The 23,041-nt window shown below is 47.9% G+C and overlaps 1 protein-coding gene across 1 annotated transcript in view; it reads right to left on the reverse strand.

The window, feature by feature from the left end:
- KANSL1L (KAT8 regulatory NSL complex subunit 1 like) overlaps positions 1-23,041 on the reverse strand; it is a 2,604,205-nt gene that overhangs the window by 1,588,893 nt on the left and 992,271 nt on the right. The window contains exon 5 of the mRNA XM_086954111.1: positions 12,239-12,446. Coding sequence (XP_086810237.1) covers positions 12,239-12,446 — 208 coding nt within the window. The remainder of the gene's footprint in view (positions 1-12,238; positions 12,447-23,041) is intronic.

Raw genomic sequence — 23,041 nt, forward strand, 5'->3', positions numbered from 1 at the left:
GCAGATAGTGAAGCATGCTGCATACACCAAATGAAAATAAATAAAATGTAACTACATTTCCCCATAATAATTTAAAGATAAAGGTTCAGCGGAATATGTACCAATCCACAAAATGTAGTGAGCTGATCCAAAGATTGATAGTTAGCACATGAAGCCAATGTCTGAAGGTGGTTCCCCCAAATACATCAACAGCTGTAGAGGGCTAAATCAAAGCATCTATGAATAAGTTACCTACCTTTGGTAATGCTTTGGACACTACCTAACTGCAGATTCCTCACCATTTCAGTATCCCCAGACATCGGATTGGGGGCCCGATTCACAAAGGTAAACTTAGATGTTTGGTCTAAACTTAAGACAAAGGGCCAGATGTAGGTAAATCCTGATTACCGACTCATACCGAATCAGTATTTAAAATTCGGAAAACGGGATGTAGGTAAAAATTCGGTAAAAATTACTGATTCGGTATCACTCGGAAAATGAAATCAGTATTTACCGAATCTGTATTTTCCCAATCGGTAAATACCGATTCGGTAATACCCATTCGGTCCTATGGTCCCCCTTGCTCATAGGAATGAATGGGAATTACCGAATCGGTATTTATCGAATTGGTAAAATACCAAATTGGTAAAATACTGAATCGGTAATATGAAAAAGAACCCATGCGAGCCTGTAAACCAATCAGGAACACCTACCACACCCCACAACAAAGCTACAGAGGATCCAACCAAAACCCATGCGAGCCTGTAAACCAATCAGGAACACCTACCACACCCCACAACAAAGCTACAGAGGATCCAACCAATCAGATGCAACCACCCCTCCCCAGTACCTGGGAGTGGCCACACCGATGCAGGTGCAGAGCACTGAACTGTTTGCAGAACAGGAGGAAACAGAGAGGAGCAGGCATCCCTGAGCAGACCTGATCACCAGAATGAAGTCCCAGGATGGCCAGAAGGATGCAGCAGAGCGCAGGAGGAAAATAAAATTCAGCCCAGCAGAACTGCAGGTGCTTGTTGAAGAGGTGGTCGGTAAACAGTCTCTGCATGTTGCAGAGTCTTTGAAACGTAATACATGGCTTGACATCCAGATAAAGGTCAATGCTAAGATGGCAAACGAACAAGAGATTGATGACCTCAAGAAAAGATGGTACGATCTGCGCATCATCACAAAGAAAAAGCTTGCTGCACAAAGAAAGGAAGCTGGAGCCACAGGTGGAGGAAAAAACAGAGCACCAAGACTAACAGACCTTGAGGAGCTGGTGGAATTCACCCTGGAGCCAGAAAGCATCCATGGAATTGGGGACGCTGATAGCTCTGCCAGAGCTGCAAAGAAGCAAGGTAAGATGCATGGACAGTAATCCCTACCCATTTCCCTGTCCCCCTTCCCCACTGTGTGTGTAAGCATAACACTCCAGAACAGGTTTTACTGATGTCCAGCAATGCATTATTGGAGACATAGTCATAGGTACATACATTCTATGCAGTCACCATAGAATTCAGCAAGGCATGCCACACAGTACTTCGAGAAGATGATGTAGACTAGGTAATTGTGTGATAGAAATGTAATTTAATCATGACACACAGGTGAACGACACCACTGACCCAATGTCCATATCTGTCCACAGGAGAGTCCTCACGCAGTACAGCTCCAGAAAGGGAGGAGAGGGCACCAACAACTGAGAGGAGGGAAAGGAAGAAAGAAAGAGCAGGTCACACGCTGTAGAGAAAGACAACACCACAGCGCAGGAAGCCACAACACCTGAGCGACCCACTACACCACAGCCTCAGTCACCTCTGTTGTTTGGGACACAAGAGTTGGAACCAGCAGCACTTTCCCCAACACCAACAACACAGTCATCTGTGCAGGAAAGGGCAAGGAGGCTTCATGTGCCCCCTCTGAGGATCCTGCAAACCTCAGATGAGGAGGATGAGGAGGGTGAAATGCAAAGTAATCCACCTGTGGCTGACAAGGTCAGGCAGCAGAGTACTGCAGGTGCTGTGCGGGCCAGTGTCATTGGCCGAAGGGCACGGGAGAGAGGTGAAGGGCAGGAAGGAGAGGGGGTCTTTTGTGGACTAGAGGCCACCATGGTAAAGGTGCAGCGCCTGCAGGCAAAGGCAATGTTGTCAGTGCACAGGCAGGTGCGCAGTATCGATTGCAAACTATTCAACTTTGACCATGGAATTGGCAAAATGGCTGAGAGCATGCAGTCAATTGCAAAGGGGATGACAGACATCACACAGTACATGAGTGTTCTCTGTGACAAATTGGATAGAGACCACTCAGAGCGGAGCAGGGAGCGCCAGTATATGCGGCAGCAGTCAAAAGCCCTGAACCGCTTTGCCACATCAACCTCACTGCTGTGCCGGCGTTCTGTCTCCATACAGGATGCAATTGTGCACTGCTGCACAGATTTGGAAAGGGGGATGGGGAGAGTCACCTCTGCCATGGAGCAGATGCTCACAAACCAGGCAGGCACTGCTGGAGACACAGGTGTCGATGAAACTGAAGAGTCCACCAGCAGGAGTGGTTGCAGCACTCCTGTTCCAGAGATACGTAGGAGCGGCAGGCACCAAATTTCAGACCCAAGCACCACCGGAAGTGTTGAGACCCAGCCTCATGCATCCTGCACTGTAGTGCGTGGGCGCAAACATAAAAAATGGCCTCAACCCACAGGACAGGTCACAGTGAGGAGAACTGCGACCACCCAGTCATGGACACAGACAGTGTAGGACCATGGTGTTGAATCTTTAACATGCTGTAGTGACAATTAAACTACATACTTCACATAATATGCCTGTCTGTGTCTCCTTACTTACTTAGAAATATCGATGTGTGATCTCTGCCCATCTCAATCTCCCATCTGTTGCTGCTGCTCCTGTTGCATGGGGCTCTGCCTGTTCTTGGTCATCATCAATATCCTCGTGATGTGTGAGCTCCACCTCTGTACCTTCCTAGGTGGCAAGATTGTGCAACATGGCACAGGTCGCTATCATCTTGCAGCACAGGATGGGAGTATACTGGCGTGCACCTCCACTCTTGTGAAGGCAGCGGAACCTGCTCTTGAGGAGTCCAAATATGCGCTCCACTACGTTGCGAGTAGACCTGTGAGCCACATTATAACGCCTCTAACTCCTGGTAGTTGGATTGAGGTAGGATGTGAGCACAAAGGACCGCAGGGCATATGCACTATCGCCTAGGTTGAAATGAAAGGTCCATTAGTTACATACTCATGACACATTCATCTGCTATGACTATCAGGGTGTGTCACAGGTATTTACCTAGCAGGTATCCGTCCCCAAACTCTCCAGCAACAAGGCGTGTGTATGTCCCACTGTTCTGGAATATGTACGAGTCGTGGGTACTCCCAGGGAATTTAGCCACAATGTCTGTAATGATGTTGCCAGCATTGCATATCACCTGCACATTGATGGAGTGCGTTGACTTACGGTTCCTGTATATGTGTTCAGTGGCTGCTGGTGGACAGAGTGGAATGTGGGTGCCATCTATGCAGCCTTTCACGTGAGGGAAGTGTGCCAGTTGATACAAATCAGTTTTGGTCCTGGCAAGTTCCGCAGGTGTGTCAGGGAACCAGATGTAAGGCTGCATTCTCTGCATCATGGCCTCACAGAAGTTCCGGAAAAAACGGGACAGGCAGCTCTGGGACACACCTCCAACTGCAGCTATCACACTCTGGTAGCTCCTAGAGGCAAGCAGGTGTAGGCTACACAGCACCTGCACATGGGGTGGGATGGCGTGCGCCCTTGGTGTTGGGTGATTCAGGTGTGGGTGGAGGTCCCTAATCAAGTCCAGGATGGTTCTGGGGTGAAGCAGTATCTTTGGCTCAGTCAGTTGGAAGAGCTTTATCCTCTGCCTGTAGACCTGCTCCTCCCTTCTCCATACCTTCTCTCCTGCTGCCTGTAGCCGTAGCTGCCTTGCTATGATGAAGAATGCCGCCATTCTGGTTGCAATGTTGCATTTTGGGACCTTCTTTTATATCCTGCACCTGGTTACCACCTGCTTTCAACCCATGGTAAATACCGACTCTTAAATACCGAATTTCATGGAATTCGGTATTTTTGGGGTTTCCTACATCTCGATGGACATTTTTTACCATTTCTTATTTACCGATTCCGTAAATAAGCACTCGGTAAATACCGATTCGGTAGATTACCGACTCTTATTTACCGATTCGGAAATTTTTTGCCTCCTACATCTCAAATTCCAAATACCGGTCGTTACCGACCGGTATTTGGCTACCTTTTTTTGGGTTTCCTACATCTCGATGGATATTTTTTACCATTTCTTATTTACCGATTCCGTAAATAAGAACTCGGTAAATACCGATTCAGTAAATACCGATTCGGTAGATTACCGACTCTTATTTACCGATTCGGGAATGTTTTGCCTCCTACATCTCAAATTCCAAATACCGGTCGTTACCGACCGGTATTTGGCTACCTACATCTGGCCCTAAACCTCTTAGTTTACGACACTGGAAATTCACAAAGGGCATTTATTAGTACTATCTTTATGTCCGCACTCAGGCCGGATCTCTACCCGAATGCAGATATAAAGACGTGCCCGTAGGGGGCATCATGCAGCTGTGCATCAACTCTGTTCTGCCCCGGAAGTTAAGGCTGGAGCCGCCATCCAAGCACGCTGACATAATTTTCTTTCTTGACACTGTCCTCGCCCTCGGACGTGGAAACCAAAAAACAATAAACTGAGCCAGTATGTAGATCCCTAATTTGGGACATTTTTAGATGGAAAAGAGGTAATTCCATAGAACAGTGAAGTGGGAGGGCAGTGATAAATAAGCAGTTACATTACGCACCAGAAAGAGAGTTACTAAAGTTAAGTTATTTGTTATTCTGAAGGATACTTTTAGGGCACACACTTCTACCCTTAAGAATAGATACCAAAGCAGTACCTCCACAGGTGGAGGGCCTGTGGAATGACTCAGACCAAAATGTTTTGCAGGACTGAACAACCCAAGTGCCCTTCCTGTCGGGCCTGGCTATCAAGGTAGTAATGCTTGGTGAATGTCTGCATTGATGACTATGTTATATGCCCAAACAAATATACAGGACAGGCACTCTGTATGCTAGTGCAGTGATAGGAGCCTTGGCCTGGTGGAATGGGCCCTCAGTCCATCTGGTGGCTGTTTCTTGGCCAGTGCATAGTAGATATTAATAAAGAGGACTCTCCCCTTGGACAAAGTTTTTTTTCCACACTTCCTTGCCTTTCTTTGCCCCAGAGAACCCCAAAATAAGCTCATTGTTCAAGTTCTAATTTTTTGTATAATCAATGTAAAAGGTCAGCACGCGTTTGTAGTCCAAACAATGGAGTTTCTCCTCCTCCTTAGAGGGGTGATGTGAAACAAAGAACATCAGAAGTGCGATGGACTCTCCAACATAAAAAGGAGTCACTTCCTTTGATAGAAAGGCCCCTGTAGTCCTAAACACCAGTTTGTCCTGAAAGAAGGTGTTGAGGGCAGCTAGTATGAAAGAGCCCAAAGCTCACTTATGTGACAAGCTGAAGTTATCACAATGAGAAAGATCATCTTCAGAGTCAAGAGATATAGAGGACAGCTGTGCCTCGGCATATAAGGCAAAAGAAAGGACCAAATTAAGATCACACATAGGCATTACAAATGATTTAGGAGCAAACACATGAACTAAGCCATTGAGAAATCAAATCGCAAATGGTGGTTTGAACAAGGATGTTGATTAAGGTAAACACAAAAAGGTGGAAAAGGAAAACAAATAACCTTTAACAATGCCCACTGCAAGTCCTTGCTGGGTCAATGACAAAACAAACTGTAATATATATTATAGTTTTGCCTGCAACAGGTCCAAATTACAGATGGCACACCAAGCCATAAACTTGTCCTAGCATAAACAGATTTAGTCTGCGATCCACTATTTCATGAGTCAACTGCCAACACTGCGGTCAACTGACAACACTCAATCTCCATCCTTAAAGGTGTAGACTGGGGTGGGCCGGTGCATGACCCTGCCCTGCAACAGACTATCTTCCCAAGGCAGTGGCCTGATCGGAGGAAAGATGCTCAAGCCATGAATTTCCAGGTACTACCCTCTCCTGCCCAATGCGAAAACACACGGACGAGTTGGGCCCGGTTGTTTTTAATCATCTTCAGAAGTAGAGAGAGGGGAGGCAGTAGGGGAAACCAAAATAGGAGAATGTTGCTCCACTCTAAACAGAATGAATCTTAAAGACAGAGCCTTCTTGGGAACTTCAGTGCTCGAAAGTGCGGACATTGGGCATTCTTGTGGTGGCAAAGAGTGCCACTCAGGGCTTTCTCCATTGCTGGAAGATGTCCTGTGCCACCTTCAGGTGCAACTGCCACTTGTGATTAGCAATGTATCGTTGGATGGGTTCGTCTGACCTAGCATTTAAAGATCCCAGCGGGTGGTGTACTATCAGTAATATGTCCTGACAATTCAGATAGTTCCTGAGGGGCTGGGCCTCCTGGCACAGGGCCCAGGACCCTACTTCATCCTGTTTGTTGCAATACCAGATGTCAGTGGTGTTGTGTGTGAAGACTAAAGCAGCCTCTTCTTGATTGATGGCAGGAAGGCTTATAATAGCAATTAAATGGCTTGCAATTCAAAACAGGTTGATGTGAAGATGAGCTTCCGCCAGAGACCTCAGTTCTCTGTTGTCCACCTCTCCCAGATAACCTACCCAGCCCAGCAATGATGCTACTGTAACCACAACTCTGAGTAAAGTAGGGAGAGTGGTCTGTGGCTGGTCCAATGGCAGTTAAGCAGTCACCACTACCGATCTTTGACAGTATCCTCAAACCTGGATGGATGTTGACAGGTTCACGTGGTGCTAGAGACTTCAGATCCCACAATGCATCGGGTTGGAAAGAAATGGCAGAGTCTGCATATGCCATCTGTATGTTCAAAGAGCAGAAAGCATAAGACCAAGAAGCTCTAGAGCCACTCATATTGAGACCCAGGACTGAGGCTGAAAAATCAGAATCATAGCCCAATGTCCTGGATTCACTGACTAGAGAGAGGCTCCATAGCACACTGTATACAGGATAGCTCCTATGAAAGGGAGTTTCCACAAAGAACTCAGGTGTGACTTTGGCATGAAGATAGTCAACCCCAACTATATCAGGGGGTTAGTTGATGTCTGGAGGGCATCCACCACTGATTGTGGCGAGTCCCCCTTCATTCGTCAAGGTAAAGAAAGACTGTATGCCCATCCTCCAAAGGTATGCTGCAACCACCAGAACCCTAGGGGCACTGGTGAGGTTGAAGGAGAGCACAGCTAACTTGAAGCCAAGTAGCACCTGTGGGCCTACAGGATGGGTACATGGAAATAGGCACTCTGCAGGTCCAACGCTACTATCCAGTCTCCAGCATCCAGGTCAGATAGAACATTGGGCCAGTGTGACCATCCTAAAATTATCCTTCTGTAGAAAGAAACAGAGAGGCTGGAGATGTAAAATAGGACAACATCCTCTGCCCTTCTTTGGCACCAGGTAAAAAGTAACATCTAATTCCGATTTTTTGAGGCTGGGATTCTCTCTGTGGTTCTTTTTGTCAAAAGTGCCTGAATGTCAAGCAATAAGATGCACTAGTCGTCCTCTGATATCTAATCTGTTGTGGGTAGACAATGCAATGGGTTGAAACGGAATGGCAGGGCGAAGCCCTGTTGAACTATTTGCATGGGTGACAGGATGTTATGGCCTGCCATCCCTGGAGAAAACAGGTGATTTTTGCCTCAAACAGAGTAGTATGTGCTGCTATGGGCAAACTAAAGCAGCTTGGTGGCTGCTGCTGGAGGGGCGGAGGATTGGGTAGTTCATTGTCCAGGGGCCTCGATTTGTCTGCTAGATCCACAACTGCGTTAAGACTGTAGTTTCTGTTGCATGAGTGATGGGCCTTGGCACTGCCTGTAATCAAAGCCCTGGGTAATGCCACAAATGGCGTAAAACTGTTGGGGATACTCCCTTGAGGGTCTGGAGAGACCGAGAGAGCGTGCTGTGGGTCTAATCTTTTTGAAGCACACTAGTGCAGAGTTGGCCTTCACGCCTAAAAGACGTGAAGCATCAAAGGGTCTATCATTGAGTGACCCTAACCATCACCTGATAAGCCTGTGGATATCGTCCATGCCTGGTTTTGGAGCACCACACTAGTCCTGACTTCTCTGCCTAAGCATTCCGTGGTATTTATTCCTGATCAGATAGTATATAAGGCCGCGCCTTGGCCATCCCCAATAGTTTGCACCAAGTTAGCACGTAATTCCTCTGGGACTTCCGTCAAGATCTCTGAGACCATGTCCTATAGTGCATGGAAGCAACTTCCTATAAAGGAGCTGGCGATGACTGGCAAGGCTACCTGATGTGAACATCAGCTTTCTAAATACCTCCATTCATTTTGACTGTCTGGAGTGGAGGGGTTGTAGACAAATAACTAGGAAAAACCCTGCTAGTACATATTTTATCTACCAGGCTTCCAGAAGTAGAGTGATTCATCAAGAAGGCAGGGTCATCCAGAGCCAGTCTGTAGCAGTGTGGTACCTGTCTGCTCACAGGTGGTCCGCAACCCGACCACGGCCAGTGTCAGGAACCCTGGATCTTTGGGACCCCGCCGTTACAATGCCGCTGCACACCATGCACTCAACCCCGGACGACACACAAACTGCGGGAGATCCTTGTCCAACACCACCTATGGACAGTTCTCTTGCAGACTCTGCTGCAGATCCTTCACCATCGACCATACCACCACAACCGCCGACGGCCCGCAAGATGCACGCACCACCGTAACCATGATATGCATTCTCCTCAACGTGCGCTCCCTGCACCGACACGCCGTAGAAATATGGAACCTGGTCGCACCCTCTCGCCCGACGTTTCCTTCTTTACGGAAACCTGAACAAACGCCACCTTCGGCCCGACATTGCCATGGCCATCCCCGACAGCTACAAGATCCAGAGGAAGGACCGCCCAGGAGGAGGACTGGCCATCGCAGAAAAGACCCCCCCTGACTCTCCACATCCAGCACGAGCAATCCCCCACTCCAACACAGAACACCTCCACTTCCAGATCCAGAATAGCCCCAGGACCACACTACGCAGCACCTTCATCTAAAGACCGCCGGGATCACGCACCCACTCCGCAACTACCATCACCAACCTCGCCACACCCCACGCTATCACCTCCACTGACTACATATTACTCGGGGACCTGAACTTCCACCTCGACAACAGCGATGACCCTGACTCCACCACTGTCCTCGCCAACCTCGCCAACATCGGTCTGTAGCAGCTGGTCAACACGCCCACTCACAAAGCCGGACACACCTTTGACCCAATCTTTGCTGAAGGTACAAACTTCCGCCTCAGCCACACACTCAGTACCCCTGTACGGACCACCACTGCATCCATTTCACCTTCAGAACCACCTCCGCACCCAAGCCCGCCCGCGCCAGTCACAAAGAAACTGGAGCAAGGTCACAGAGGAACACATCAACACCACCCTCCTCCAAGACCTCCCCAGCACCACTACTGACACCAACTCCGCAGCCATAGACTTTCACCGCAGGATCTCCTGCTGCACCGACAAGCTTGTACCCCTCCGCCACCCCACCAAACAACGCACTCTGAAGGCGGTCTGGTTCACCTCAAAACTACACAAAGCTAGACGCTCCTGCAGATGCCTGAAGAAAACCTGGTGAAACCATAAAACCACAGAAGCACGGAACAACCACAGGAGTGCCCTGAAGGAATTCTACCAGCGCATAAGAGACACCAAACGGACCTTCATAAGACAAGATCCAGACCAACACAACCAAAGTCAAGGAACTGTTCAACGTCATTCAGCAGTTCAGCGAAGCCATGGACATCACACCTTCCCAGGAACTCTGCGACAAGCTCAGCATCTACTTCCACCTGAAGATCAAGGTCCTCTACGACAACTTCAGCGTACAAACACTGGACACAACCCTCCCCCCCTACGCCCCAGATAAGCCATCCATCATGACCTGGAACCCAACCACCATCGAACACATCACCGCGACACCCACTCAGGAGCCCCTACGGACCCCTGCGCACCGCGCTTTTCCACCGGGCCACCTCCATCTCCCCCGAACTAGGACGGACCATCAGCGCCTCCTTCTTGTCAGGCATCTTCACAGACGACTGGAAGCGAGCGGAGGTTAAACCCCTCCTCAAGAAACCGACGGCAGACCCAACAGACCTGAAAAACTACTGTCCCACCTCTCTCCTCCTCAAACTCCTAGACCTCTCCACAGCCTTTGACATAGTTTCACACCGCACGCTCGCAGCCAGACTTCATGATGCAGGGATACAAGGAGCCGCCCCCTAATGGATCCAATCCTTTCTCTCCGGCCGAACCCAGATGATCAGCCTCCCTCTCCTTCTCTCCAAACCCACCGATATCAATTGCGATGTACCCCAAGGATCATCGCTCAGCCCCACGCTCTTCACATCTACATGGCCCCCTTCGCCGCCATCGTCAGACAGCATTGTATTCTACGCCGACGACACCCAGCTCATACTCTCGCTCACTAAGAATGCCGAAGACTCCAGAATCGGTTTCCAGGAAGGAATGAAGAACGTGGCAGCCTGGATAAAGGACAGCTGTTTGAAATTCAACTCAGAAAAGACCGAAGTCCTCATCCTCTGACCCTGATCTTCAGCCTGGGACACACATGGTGGCCCGCCGTGCTCAGAAATCCACCCACCCCTATAGACCATGCACAAAACCTCGGCATCATACTTGACTCCTCCCTCTACATGAACCGTCAGATGAACGCCGTTGCCTCCTCCACTTTCACTTGGCTGCGCATCCTCCGCAAGACGTTCAAGAGGATCCCCCGACTGCAGAAGGACCGTCACTCACATGCTTATAACCAGCAGACTGGACTTCGGCGGTATTAACAGAACCCTTCTACACAAACTCCAAACCATTCAGAACGCAGCAGCCAGACATCCTCGGGACACTGTGTCACGAACAGATGACCCATCACCTACGAGACCTCCACTGGTTCCCCATCCAGAAGAGGGTCACCTTCAAACTCCTCACCCATGCCTACAAATCCCTCTACATTATCAGACCCAAATACCTCAACAAGAGAATATCCTACCCAAGAGGAACCTTTGCTCCGCTGACCTTACCCTGGCAGAGGTCCCCCTGCATCCGCAGAAACAGAACAGGCGGGAGAGCCTTCTCCTACATCACAGCCAAGACCTGGAACAAGCTCCCTGTGAATATCAGATGTTCCTCGACGCAGCACACGTTCAGGAAGGACCTCAAGCCCTGGCTCTTCCACTGATCCGAAGCTGCCCTGCCACCCCCCAACGCCTTGAGACCCTCACAGGTGAGTAGCGCACTTTACAAAACCCTGATTGATTGATTGATTGGCTTTGTCTTACCAGAATATGATGGCCTGGTAAATTAGTGGTCAAGAAAGCAGGAACAGGTCCATGACAACAACTTTGAGCAGGAGTGGGTCTTAAGTGACTTCTTGCTGTGTTTGGCAACATACAGCTTGATTTTGCGATCCCAGATAGCCTTCAGGTACATAAGGGCACACTTCTTATGCAACTTGAGTCGTGACCCAGACCCAAACACCAAAGTCACACCTTGTTGGGATCTGTCACAGACATCTGCTTGAGACAGTTCTAACAGTGTTTAAACCCCGTAGTTTTAGGAAGCGACATGATCCCTTGCTTACTGGAGAAATAATTCTATAAAAAAATTATAAACCGACAACAAAAGTTAGGAGCTAGCTAGAGGTCCACATACAAAGGCATGCAAAGAAAGGAACAGACATCAGCATGATTGGGTGGCTTAGGAGCGATGCTGAAAAATCTCCTAAATCCAGTCTGCTATCTTGGGGATATGTGCGGAATCTGACGTTAGTAGTAGTTATCAGTACTGTATCTTATGTGTGTTTTGTGTGTTGCATTCTGATATAATATCTTGCAATAGCATAAGCTGTCAGTAGCCAGATAAAAACATTTGTCAAACCTTACCACTTCTAAACTTATTGAAAACAGAATAATATTGACACATGTAAATACAAGATCAGGCAAATCTAAGGAGCCATGTGGAGTTAATGTTAAATTAATGTTTTGAGCACTAGGACGGACATGCTTTGGAAAAATCAGAAAACTAGACAATGAAGAAATTCAGATGCTCTTTTTGTCATTTAAGACAAACATGTTACGTCACCTGTGTATTAGAAAGACATGAAGAGTAAAGCTTGTATAGTTTTCTCCTATGAAGACAATGCAGTGGCCTGCTCCGTGCCGATGTGCATGCAGCGATGTTTACAGATGGAGACCTCACTCGTGCATGATCTTTTTTCCTTTTCTTCATATGCTGTTGGCCTGATAACTTCTTCTTGGAGGAATAGTCCTCTTCTCTGCTGTTTAAAACACTGAAATACGATAAACCAGTTAACAGTTATCCCAAGGAAAGAAGCCATCTAACAGCACAAATCAGCGAAAAGAAAAGAAGAAGAATAGGAAAGGAAAAGTAAAATGCCCTTACGACGATGCATCCTGGATTTAAATTGCCCTTTCTAATTCAGATTATGTTCCAGAAATATTTAAATGGATGGCTGGAAGGCAGACTGTAAACCATCTATAGATTTGGGTTCTCTCTGGGGGTCGGGACACAGCTTCATGAAACTGCAAACAGACGACCCAGTAATCCCATTTCGGACATGGCTTTACCGGATGCAAATTTGTACCTGATCAAACTGTGGATGTTTGCAGACAAGGTCAGAAGACATAGCTTCTGCTCGGTCCACCCACTCCCTCCAGCATAACAGTGTTGGGGCAACGCCATCCTCTAGCACTGCAGCAACTCTTCTGCTCGAACTGGAGCACTCCCTCCAACTACTATTTACTACCTCCTAAAATAAGGTGGTAAATGTCAGTGGTTAAGAGATCGTTATTAGGCTTGGCATCAGGAAAGACAAGCAAAAAAGGACCTGGTACTCCCAGTTTGGATGGTATTGCCCATTCCAGGGTCCGTAACTTGTAATGCTAATATTTGCTGCAAGTACACCAGAATTGATTATGATCTTCTGTTATTCATGCACCAAATATGGAGAAACTTGGAATAAGATCTTTATATTTTACAGCAATTTGAAGTAAGGGTACTGCATTTACCAAAATGCAATTGGGTGAACTGTGCTGGAATGAGAGGCAGTGTTCTCCCTCCCCCATTGTGTTTAAAAACACTCCCTTGAGCCAACAAGTTCACCTGAGAGGCACCTGTGTGCCTGTGGAGTAGTTCTGTGACTTGTGAAGACATGGGCAAAATGTGAACAACCCCAGATGACTTTTCTCTGCTCTCTACTTTTTCTGTTCTCTACTGATGAAGGGCTAAACTCAGAAACATGTTTCTAGAGATAAAAGCACTACCTGCACTAACTTTGGTGAAAAACTACAGCAACTTTGAAGTAAGCAAATTTACCAGATTGCAATGCGGTCAACTGTGCTGGAATGAGAGGCAGTGTGCCCCCAGCCCCCTTGTGTACAATCAGACTGGTGTTTCTCGACCCATCAATCTGAGTTCCGGCTTGGTTTTACCAGATGCAAATTTGCACCTGATCAAACTCTGGATGTTTGCAGATAAAGGCAGCACACATAGGTTCAGCTCAAACCACACAATCCCTCTGGCATCACAGTGTTGTGAGCAATGCTATCCTCCAGCACTGCCTTGCTGCTACTGTTTACCATCTACTCAAAGAAGGTGGTAAATGTCTGCGGTAAAGAAACCATTATTAGGCTCGGGATCAGGAACAACATGCAATAAAGGACCTGGTATTCCCATTTTGTATGGTATTCCCTATTCCATATATTGGCCGTGATGTGGGAGAAAGATCTTCCGCCAGCTCCGGCTGTGTGGATGTTCAGGGTTTCGGCCAGTGCGAGGTTGGAAGATTGGAGGTTCCTTTTAGGTACAACGAAGTTGATTCTGTCGTTGTGGTTTTCGGGTCCGGTTTTGTGCAGGCATTTGTAGGCGTGGGTGTGGATTTTGAAGATGAGCATATGTAGGTGAAGGCTGATGTGTTTGTGCTGTGGGATGTCGAGGACGAGTCTGTCGGTGGTGTTCTGTATCATCTGGAGTTTATGGAGTAGGGTCTTGTTGTATCCCGGAGTAGAGTGCGTTTCCATAGTCCAGTCTGCTGGTGATGAGTGAGTGAGTGACTGCCTTTCTTGACTCAGGGGGGATCCATGTGAAAGTCTTGCGGAGGATTCAGAGGATGTTGAAGCAGCTGGAGGTGACGGCGTTTACCTGTCAGCTCAAGGTGAGGGATGAGTCGAGTATAATGCTGAGGTTTTTGGTGTGGTCTGAGGGGGTTGGTGGACTTCTGAGGGCAAATGGCCACCAGGTGTTGTCCCATGCAGAGGGGGTGGTTCCAAGGACGAGGACTTCAGTCTTCTCGGCGCTGAATTTAAGGCAGATGTTGGTCATCCAGATTGCTACTTCTTGCATCCCTCTTTAGATCCCGCAGACCTAGCGCTGGAGCGCGCATGCGCTCCTTGCTCTGCAAGGCCTTTTTATAATCGATTTACTTTCACAACCGGAGTTTAGGCTCCGCACCTTATTCCCATTGGTATGCGTCATATCTCAGGCTAAATGCTGGGGTTTTATTGCAAAGGAGGCTTCTTAGTCCCTCCTTGTTACCGCCTTGTCCACTTTTGGCCCTGCCCACCCGGACTGGAAACATGCTGCACAAGGTTTCGTGACTGTGCTTCTTCCCTTGTCAAGGAAGTACCATGTTTAACTCACACGGTATGAAGTGAGAGGTGCACTCGGATTTTTGATCTCCAGAGGCTCTGAGGGGTGCTCACGCTGTTCCATAGGGGCTTTGGGTTTTCCTTGAATTCGCTGGTTTTAAGTGTCATTGTTGTATGATCATAATCTTGGTGCCTTAAGTCTTTACTGCTACGGTTGCCAGGGGTTACGGTTGCTAGAATAGCGGCGTCTCTGGTTTTCAAGATGGCAGAAGGAATCTGGTTGCACGGTCCGAAAAAACAGAGTTGAACAGTCCTGCCTCTCCTTAGCATAAAGAGACACCGGAGCTGCTGCTGATTCCGGGGGAGGGCATGACCACGCTGTGCAGCGACAGTCCATGAGCTAAGTGTCCAGGGTTCACCCTCCATGTCCTACTTGTGCCGCTGCGTGAATGCCAGGCACTGCGCGGCTAGAGTCCCCGCCTGCAGAGCACCTTGCACACACAGCTCAGAGCTAGTTCCTACTCATATCCTTTAGTAGTACTTCATCTAAACCCCCCTCACACCGCCCGCCATCCTCAACTCACTCTCAACATTCCTCACCAATACAAAGACAAGCATTTGGAATGCAATAGGTCTTGCATTAGTGAGAGTTTAAGCTATTTGCATTGCAAATTACAATGCCTTTTGTTTATGTTTGAAAAACTAAAACATTGTCATTTACAATGCAAATAGCTTAAAACTCACGTAAATGGAAAAGCGATTGCATTGCAGATGCTTGTTTCTCTTTCCACTATTGTTCTTCTCCTACTTCAGCCTCCCTCAGCAGCAGCCTGCCCCCCATCTCTATCAGGTATGCCAGGCCCTGCTGATAAGACTCCTCCAGCCAGTTGCAGAGCTTCATGACAGCCACAGTCCACTGAATCACAGATGCTGCCTTGGGGCTGCTTGTTCTCACAGTCTGAGTACTAAGAATGCCAGACTCACTGAAAATAATAAAATATTTCCGTCGCCTGTGCCCATTACCTTCCACGGAGCTCTCTTGCACCCAAACCCCAGAAGGGCTAGGTACACCTAAGCATCATTCTAAAGGGACACAGTGCGCGAAACACTCACCAGGTCTCCGTGCACGAAATATCTCTAGAAATACTGACCGTCTCACTGACCTCTGCACACCAAAGCTTCTCTAGGGGTCCGTGCACCCAAGTACCCACAGGGCTCTGCATGTCTAAAACACACAAACATATTTCTAGGGCTTCTTAATCCACGGAGACTATGCACAAAACACACACATTCATATGGGTGTCCGCACCAACATTTCTATTGGGCTCTGTGCACCAAAATAACTACTATGCACTCGTCCCCCTGAACAAAAAAACTACTATAGAGATCTGTATGCCTCGGATCTATAGGGATCCACAGACTCATCAACAATCATCCATAAATCTCTGTAAATACATATAAATAGAAATCTATCAGCTCACGCCACTATCGTCGAATTCTCTTGTGCACGCCACTCAGATGCTCATAAATGGTTTACTAAGGACCTTAAAAAACAAAAGCTTGGGCTGCGCCAAAATCGAGAGGAAATGGAGATCAAAATACTTAACTGAAGATAGGGAACAATTCTCGACGGCCCGTCGTGAGTACAAGAAAACTATCTTGACCATCAAAATGGCCTACTTCTCCACAAAATTACTCAACGCCCACAATAAATCCAAAGAAATCTTCCAAATAGTGAATGACTTATGCAATGACGCAAGATCCTCGCCTACCCAGACTCCTACACAGGATCTCTGTGACACCTTGAATGACTATTTCCTGGATAAGGCCTCTTCCATCAAAGCCAGTCTCCCCAACAACACCAACTGGGAACCCCTGGACGATACTCTCAGTAATCAGTGTTTGCTAGATACCTTTCAACCCATAGGTCCTACAACATTATTAGAACTCACGACCCGTGTCAAATCAGGTTCGACACAGGTTCGACACAGGACTGCTGCCCTCCGCATGTCCTGAAGGAAATTCTTACTTCTCTGCCCTATAGTGTGCTGCCGCTTCTTAATGAATCTCTCGTCCAGGGCAAGGTCCCCAGTGCCTTTAAGCATGCTACGGTTATCCCCCTAATAAAAAAAAACAGGGGCCGATTCCAGCAATCCAGCCAACTACCGCCCCATTTCTCTCCTCCCCTTCTTGTCAAAATGATTAGAAGCCCATGTAGTGTGTGTCCAGCTTTATCGAACGCTCAAATTATTTAGAGCCTAATCAAGTTAGCTTCCGCCAGGCACACTCTACGGAAGCTGTGATCCTTGCAGTCCTGGACAAGCTTAGAGCAAATGCAGATAGGGGTGACATTCAAGCACTTGTGCTTCTGGATTTTTCGGCCGCGTTCGACACCGTCGACCATACCATCCTGATGAACCGTGTTGAGCAATCGGGCCTACGGGGTCAGGCACTTGGCTGGATCGAATCCTTCCTTGCCGACCGCACTCGAGCAGTAAGGCTGGGGAACTTCACCGCCCCAAAGCTTACCTCCACTTGCTGGGTCCCACAAGGTTCTTCCCTGTTGTCACTGCTGTTCAACTTATATTTAAGACCATTGATCTATTCATTAAAAAACTGAAACGTCACCCTCTTCAACTACACTGATGATCTTCAACTCATTTTCCCACTCTGCTCCCCTAACGCCGTAGCAAAGTTCCAGTCAACCATGCTCCACATCCAGCGCTGGATGGATATGAACCACCTCAAACTCAACCTGGGCAAAACAGAGTTGGTTTTACCTGGGTAAAGTGAAAACAGCTGGAGCACAAACTTTTGGCCGGCGGAACTGGGGCCTCCCCCTATCCCTACTTCCTCGGTGAAAAGCCTGGGGGTCAATAGTAATGCCGACCTCTCGATCCGCGGTCAGGTGGGAGCTGTGATCTTCTCCAGTGTCCACCAACTCTGGAAAGGCAGGAAAATTGCTCACCTGCTGACCTACTCTGCTCCTAATCAGGTGGTGCTAGCCCTCATACTCTCACGGCTTGACTTTTTTAACTCCATCTATCTTGGACTGCCAATTGGTCTACAAAAAAGACTTCAAATGGTGCAGAACCAGGCAGCAAGACTGACTGGAAAACAACCCAAATGGGCGTCTGCCAGACCAGGTCTGAGAAAACTCCACTAGCTTCCAATAGCCCAACAAGTAGCTTTTAAGACGGGATGCTTAGCCTTCACAGCTCTGCACGGCAACAGCTCCAGATTTATTAGCAGCATGATCACCAAGCATATCCCCCTGCGCAACCTCCGTTCAGCCCACCTCTGTCTGCTAACCACTTCTTCCTTGAAACGGAAGCAACTGGGATTTTGCTGCTTCTCTCACTTGGCCCCCATACGACCTCCTAAGCTTCAGTAAGGCCTCAAAAACATGGTTGTTCAAGCAAGCCTATGCCTAGCAACTTCATTACTGCAGTATCTGGTCTTTAGCGCCATGAAACCTATCGGTGTACGTGCGCTCTACGAGTACCTATTAACATAACATAACATAACATAACATAACATAACATAACATCAATAATGTACACCAACATATATATAGGGCACTATACAATAAATACCTATAGGGGTCTTGTCTTATACACCTGGCCAGTCCGAGGGCTCGGAACCAAAATATCTCTAACAGAGAGTAATGTAGACTCGCTTAACCCAGTGCTTACAATCCAGCACATTTTACCAGCACCAAAAACAAACCACTTATTCACAGAAGCGCCTAGTGGCCATTCAATTGGCACTGTATGGTACACAAGTCAACTCACTCAGAACCATCTAATTAGTCACTCACTCAGAACCAACCCATTTACCCACCACATATTCGCTCCCCCACCCACTATCAACTCACACATCATCTGTCTCACTCACCAACCAATCATTCCATGATACATTCACTCACTGATCCATCGACCCACCTCCTCTCATTTATCTACCATCTCACCCACCATCTTAGTAGCTCATAGCTCTCTCACACACCAACTCGCTCATTTATTTTCTCGTATACACTTTTTCTGGATGGGTTTTCCTTAAAGAAGTGGAAGGGGCTTGTTCTAAATTAATCCAAAGAGAAAGTGTGACATATATATCCAAAGACACTGACGGGCAGGAATGTATGTTCAGCTCATTGTATGCCCACTCCACTACACTGTACATTGCACCACTATAGACCCTATGTTTCAAAGCAGGGTCGGATTGGGACAGAAAATGCCCAAGTACCAAAATAAAAGTGGCCGCCAATACTGTAGTAGAAAGCTAAAAAATTGGGTCATGGTTGCAAATTGGGGCAATTCCGAACTTGAAAAGGCACACTGTATATGTGTTTTGCAAGGTATGGAAGACTGCGTGGATTTGCAGGCAGTGTTTGTTTTAATATCCGGAAAATTAACAGTAAAAACCGGCCCAGAAGATCATATAACAGGCCCACAAACAGCCAGAACAAGCATTTGCAATGCAACAGGTCTAGCATTTGTGGGAGTTTAAGCTATTGCCGTTGTAAATGACAATGCCTTTTATTTATGTTTTAAAAATAATCACATAAATAAAAGGCATTGTCATTTACAATTCCAATAGCTTAAACTCTCGCAAATGCGAGACCTATTGCATTGCAAATGCTTGTTGGAAGTTGAGGCTGGCGGTGGTGGGGTCTTTGGCGAGGGAGAAGATGAGCTGGGTGCCGTCGGTGTAGGATACGATGTTGAGGCCGTTTGTCGGACGATGGCGGCGAGGGGGCCATGTAGACGTTGAGAAGGGTTAGGCTCAGTGACGACCCCTGTGGGATTCCGCATGTGATGATCATGAGGTTGGAGAGGAAGGGTGGAAGTCTGATTCTTTGGCTTCTTCCAGTGAGGAATGATCAGATCCAGTCTAGGGCCATTCCTTTTATGCCGGCGTCATGTAGTCTGGCGATGAGTGTACAGTGGGAGACTCTGTCGAAGGCTGCTTGCTGATAGGTCTAGTAGGATGATGGCGGCGAAGTGTCCTTGGTCCAGGAGGGTGCGGATGTCGCTATGGATCATAACAGTAGCAGCCATGACAATGACTATGTTTGAGTGAATCTGTTTTTTTTGGGGGGGAGGGGGTAGTTGGTGGTTCCAACGGTTAGTAGATCAGGGATATTCACCCAAAGGAGTTCTCTTGGCCCAAGGGCTCACAAAAGAGTCCTGTTTTTTCACCGAAAGATTGTAACTAAAAGCAGTAACGGCGACTACATATTTTTTTTTTTTTGCTGTCTATGCAAAACAATATATATTTTTTTCAAGTGTGTGCGATAATAGCGATTTCACACCAATTCCATTCTGAGCCCACAATCAATCAATCAATCAATCAATCAGAGAATTTGTAAAGCGCACTACATACCCGTGAGGGTCTCAAGGCACTGGGGGGGGGGAGGCTGCAGCTAGTTGTCGAAGAGCCAGGTCTTGAGTAGTCTCCTGAAGGTCAGCGGGTCTTCAGTTGGTCGTAGGAGGAGGGGGAGGGAGTTACAGATTTTGGCGGCACGGTGGGAAAAGGACTTGCCCCCGGAAATGGTTCTGTGGATGCGTGGGACGGCGGCCAGAGACAGGTCGGCGGAGCAGAGTTTCCTGTTGGGTACGTAGAATGAGAGTCGGTCGTTGAGGTAGGCAGGGCCGGTGTTGTGAAGTACCTTGTGTGCTTGAGTGAGGAGTTTGAAGCTAATTCTCTTGTCTACAGGGAGCCAGTGCAGGATTCTCAGGTGGGGGAGATGTGGTCTCGGCGCGGTACGTCGAGGATCAGGCGTGCAGAGGCGTTCTGGATTCTTTGAAGTCTGTTGATGAGATTGGACGGGGCTCCGGCGTAGAGGGCTTTGCCGTAGTCGAGTCGGCTGCTGATAAGGGCGTGGGTGACGGTTTTACGTGTGTCTGTTGGGATCCATCTGTAGATTTTGCGGAGCATGCGGAGGATGTGGAAGCAGGTGGAGGACACTGCGTTGACTTGGTTGGTCATACTGAGCTTCGGGTCGAGAATGACTCCAAGGTTGCGTGCGTGGTTGGTAGGTGTGGGGGGTTCCCAGAGATGCAGGCCACCAGGAGACATCCCATGCTGAGCGGTTGGGCCCGAGGATGAGGATCTCTGTCTTGTCCGTGTTCAGTTTGAACCGGCTTTTTGCATCCAGTCAGCGACGGCCTTCATACCACCGTGGAGGTTGGCTTTGGCGGTGAGGGGATCCTTGGTGAGGGAGAGGATCAGCTGCGTGTCATCGGCATAGGAGATTATGTTGAGGTCGTGTAGTCTGGCGATGCGTGCGAGTGGTGCCATGTAGTCGTTGAAAAGCGTCGGGCTGAGGGAAGATCCTTGTGGGACACCGCAGATGGTCTTGGTGATTCCGGAGTGGTACGGGGGGAGGCAGATCCTTTGGGTTCTGTCGGATAGGAAGGAGGTGATCCAGTCCAGGGCCTTGTCGCGGATCCCTGCATTGTGGAGGCGTGTGCGTAGTGTGTGATGGCAGACGATGTCGAAGGCAGCGGAGAGGTTAAGGAGGATGAGGGCTGCTGTCTCGCCGTTGTCGAGTAGGAGTCTGATGTCATCTGTGGCGGCGATGAGGGTGGTCTCGGTGCTGTGGTTCCTGCGGAAGCCTGACTGGGAGGGGTCGAGGATGCTGTTGTCTTCCAGGTATCGGGTAAGTTGGGTGTTGACGATCTTCTCGATGACCTTGGCTGGGAACGGAAGCAGGGAGATGGGCCGGAAGTTCTTGAGGTCGCTCGGGTCTGTCTTGGGTTTTTTCAGCAGGGCGTTGATCTAGGCGTGCTTCCAGCTCTCAGGGAAGATTGCCGTCTCAAAGGAGAGGTTGATGATGTTACGCAGGTAGGGTGCGATGGAGCTTGTGGCTTTGTTGACGACGTGGTGGGGAGAGGGTCGGATGGGGCGCATGAGTGGATGGTGCTCATGGTCTTGATAGTGTCCTCGGTGTTCACGTTGGTCCACGTAGTGAGGTGGTCGTGTTCGGTGGGGTTCGGTGGGTCCGGTGTGGTGAGGTTAGCAGGGATGGTCAGAGGAATGAGGCTGTTGTGAATGTCGATGATCTTGTTGTGGAAGAAGGCAGCGAGGGCGTCGCACATGGCTTGAGATGGTGGGATGTCGTTGGTGCAGGAGCTGGGGTTAGAGAGCTCATTCACGATGTTGAAGAGCTGCTTGCTGTTGAAGAGCTCCTTGCTCTTCTGCTCCTTGCCACAGCAGACTTACCTTAAGGCTGATGTGTTCATGCTGACTCATGATAATTCTGATCAACATATTATGTTATCATTATCCTGTCATGTCATATTGTACCAGCAAAGTATCTCAATAAGAAGAATTTGGAGAAAAAAATAGGGACTTCGTCACAAACCTTTAAAATATACCTCTGCACTTTTACTGATCATAAAAGTCACCACTTTACTTAATTTTCCTTTTTGCCCCATCTAAAATGTTGAGTATGCTCAACAATTTTACCAACAGTTGGGGCAATAGTAGTAAAATAAGTTTATTATGACAATAGTCTATAAAACCTGTCACGAGTTGAGGATCCTCAGTAACAGTATCTCCCAAGAACCACCTTCCGGCAGCCCTGTCTCTGATTGAAAGTAACAGAGTAACAGAAAGACCAGACGAGGGGGAAGGGTAATTAGGGTAGGTAAAGCTGGGAAGGAGATCTAAAAAACAAGAAGATAAGTACAGATAGAAAATAGAATCAATAGCAACAGTGGGTAACAAGGCTTGTTAAAGAAATGTTTCAGATGAAACAGAAAAAATATACAAAAATGTATCAGTATCTCAATGTATCACATGGAATTTCGAAGATGGCTATTCCCAGCATACATAAAATATTAATAAGAAGTATTCTTCTAGCTTGCCAAAGACAAGGATCACAAATATTAACACAGTTAATATATTGAGTCTGAGTAATACGTGCCACCATGTTTCGTTTACTTACGTCAAGGTTCACAATCATAGGCGTTGACTTTTGGCGCAAGCAAGTTTCAGCTGCATGCAGTTCGGTGAAAAGGAACGAAGAACACACAGAGGATAGTGTATGCTGCCAATATCTGCAGAAAGATTTATCCATTTCTAGAGATCGGTAGCATGAAAGACACATTCTTTTCTATGGCGTGTTATTCTTCTTCCAGCTGGCAGTGCACATGTGTACTCAGCTTCATGGAACTTGATAGTGGAGTTCTGGACTAATTAAGGACCAGAGGTGTCAGGGATAACACCCGAAGACCCCTGAGTTCTACCTGTCTCGGTGCACAAATAAACA

The sequence above is a fragment of the Lissotriton vulgaris genome, chromosome 2_1 (assembly GCF_964263255.1).
Source record: "Lissotriton vulgaris chromosome 2_1, aLisVul1.2, whole genome shotgun sequence".
In the NCBI taxonomy this organism is placed as follows: domain Eukaryota; kingdom Metazoa; phylum Chordata; class Amphibia; order Caudata; family Salamandridae; genus Lissotriton; species Lissotriton vulgaris.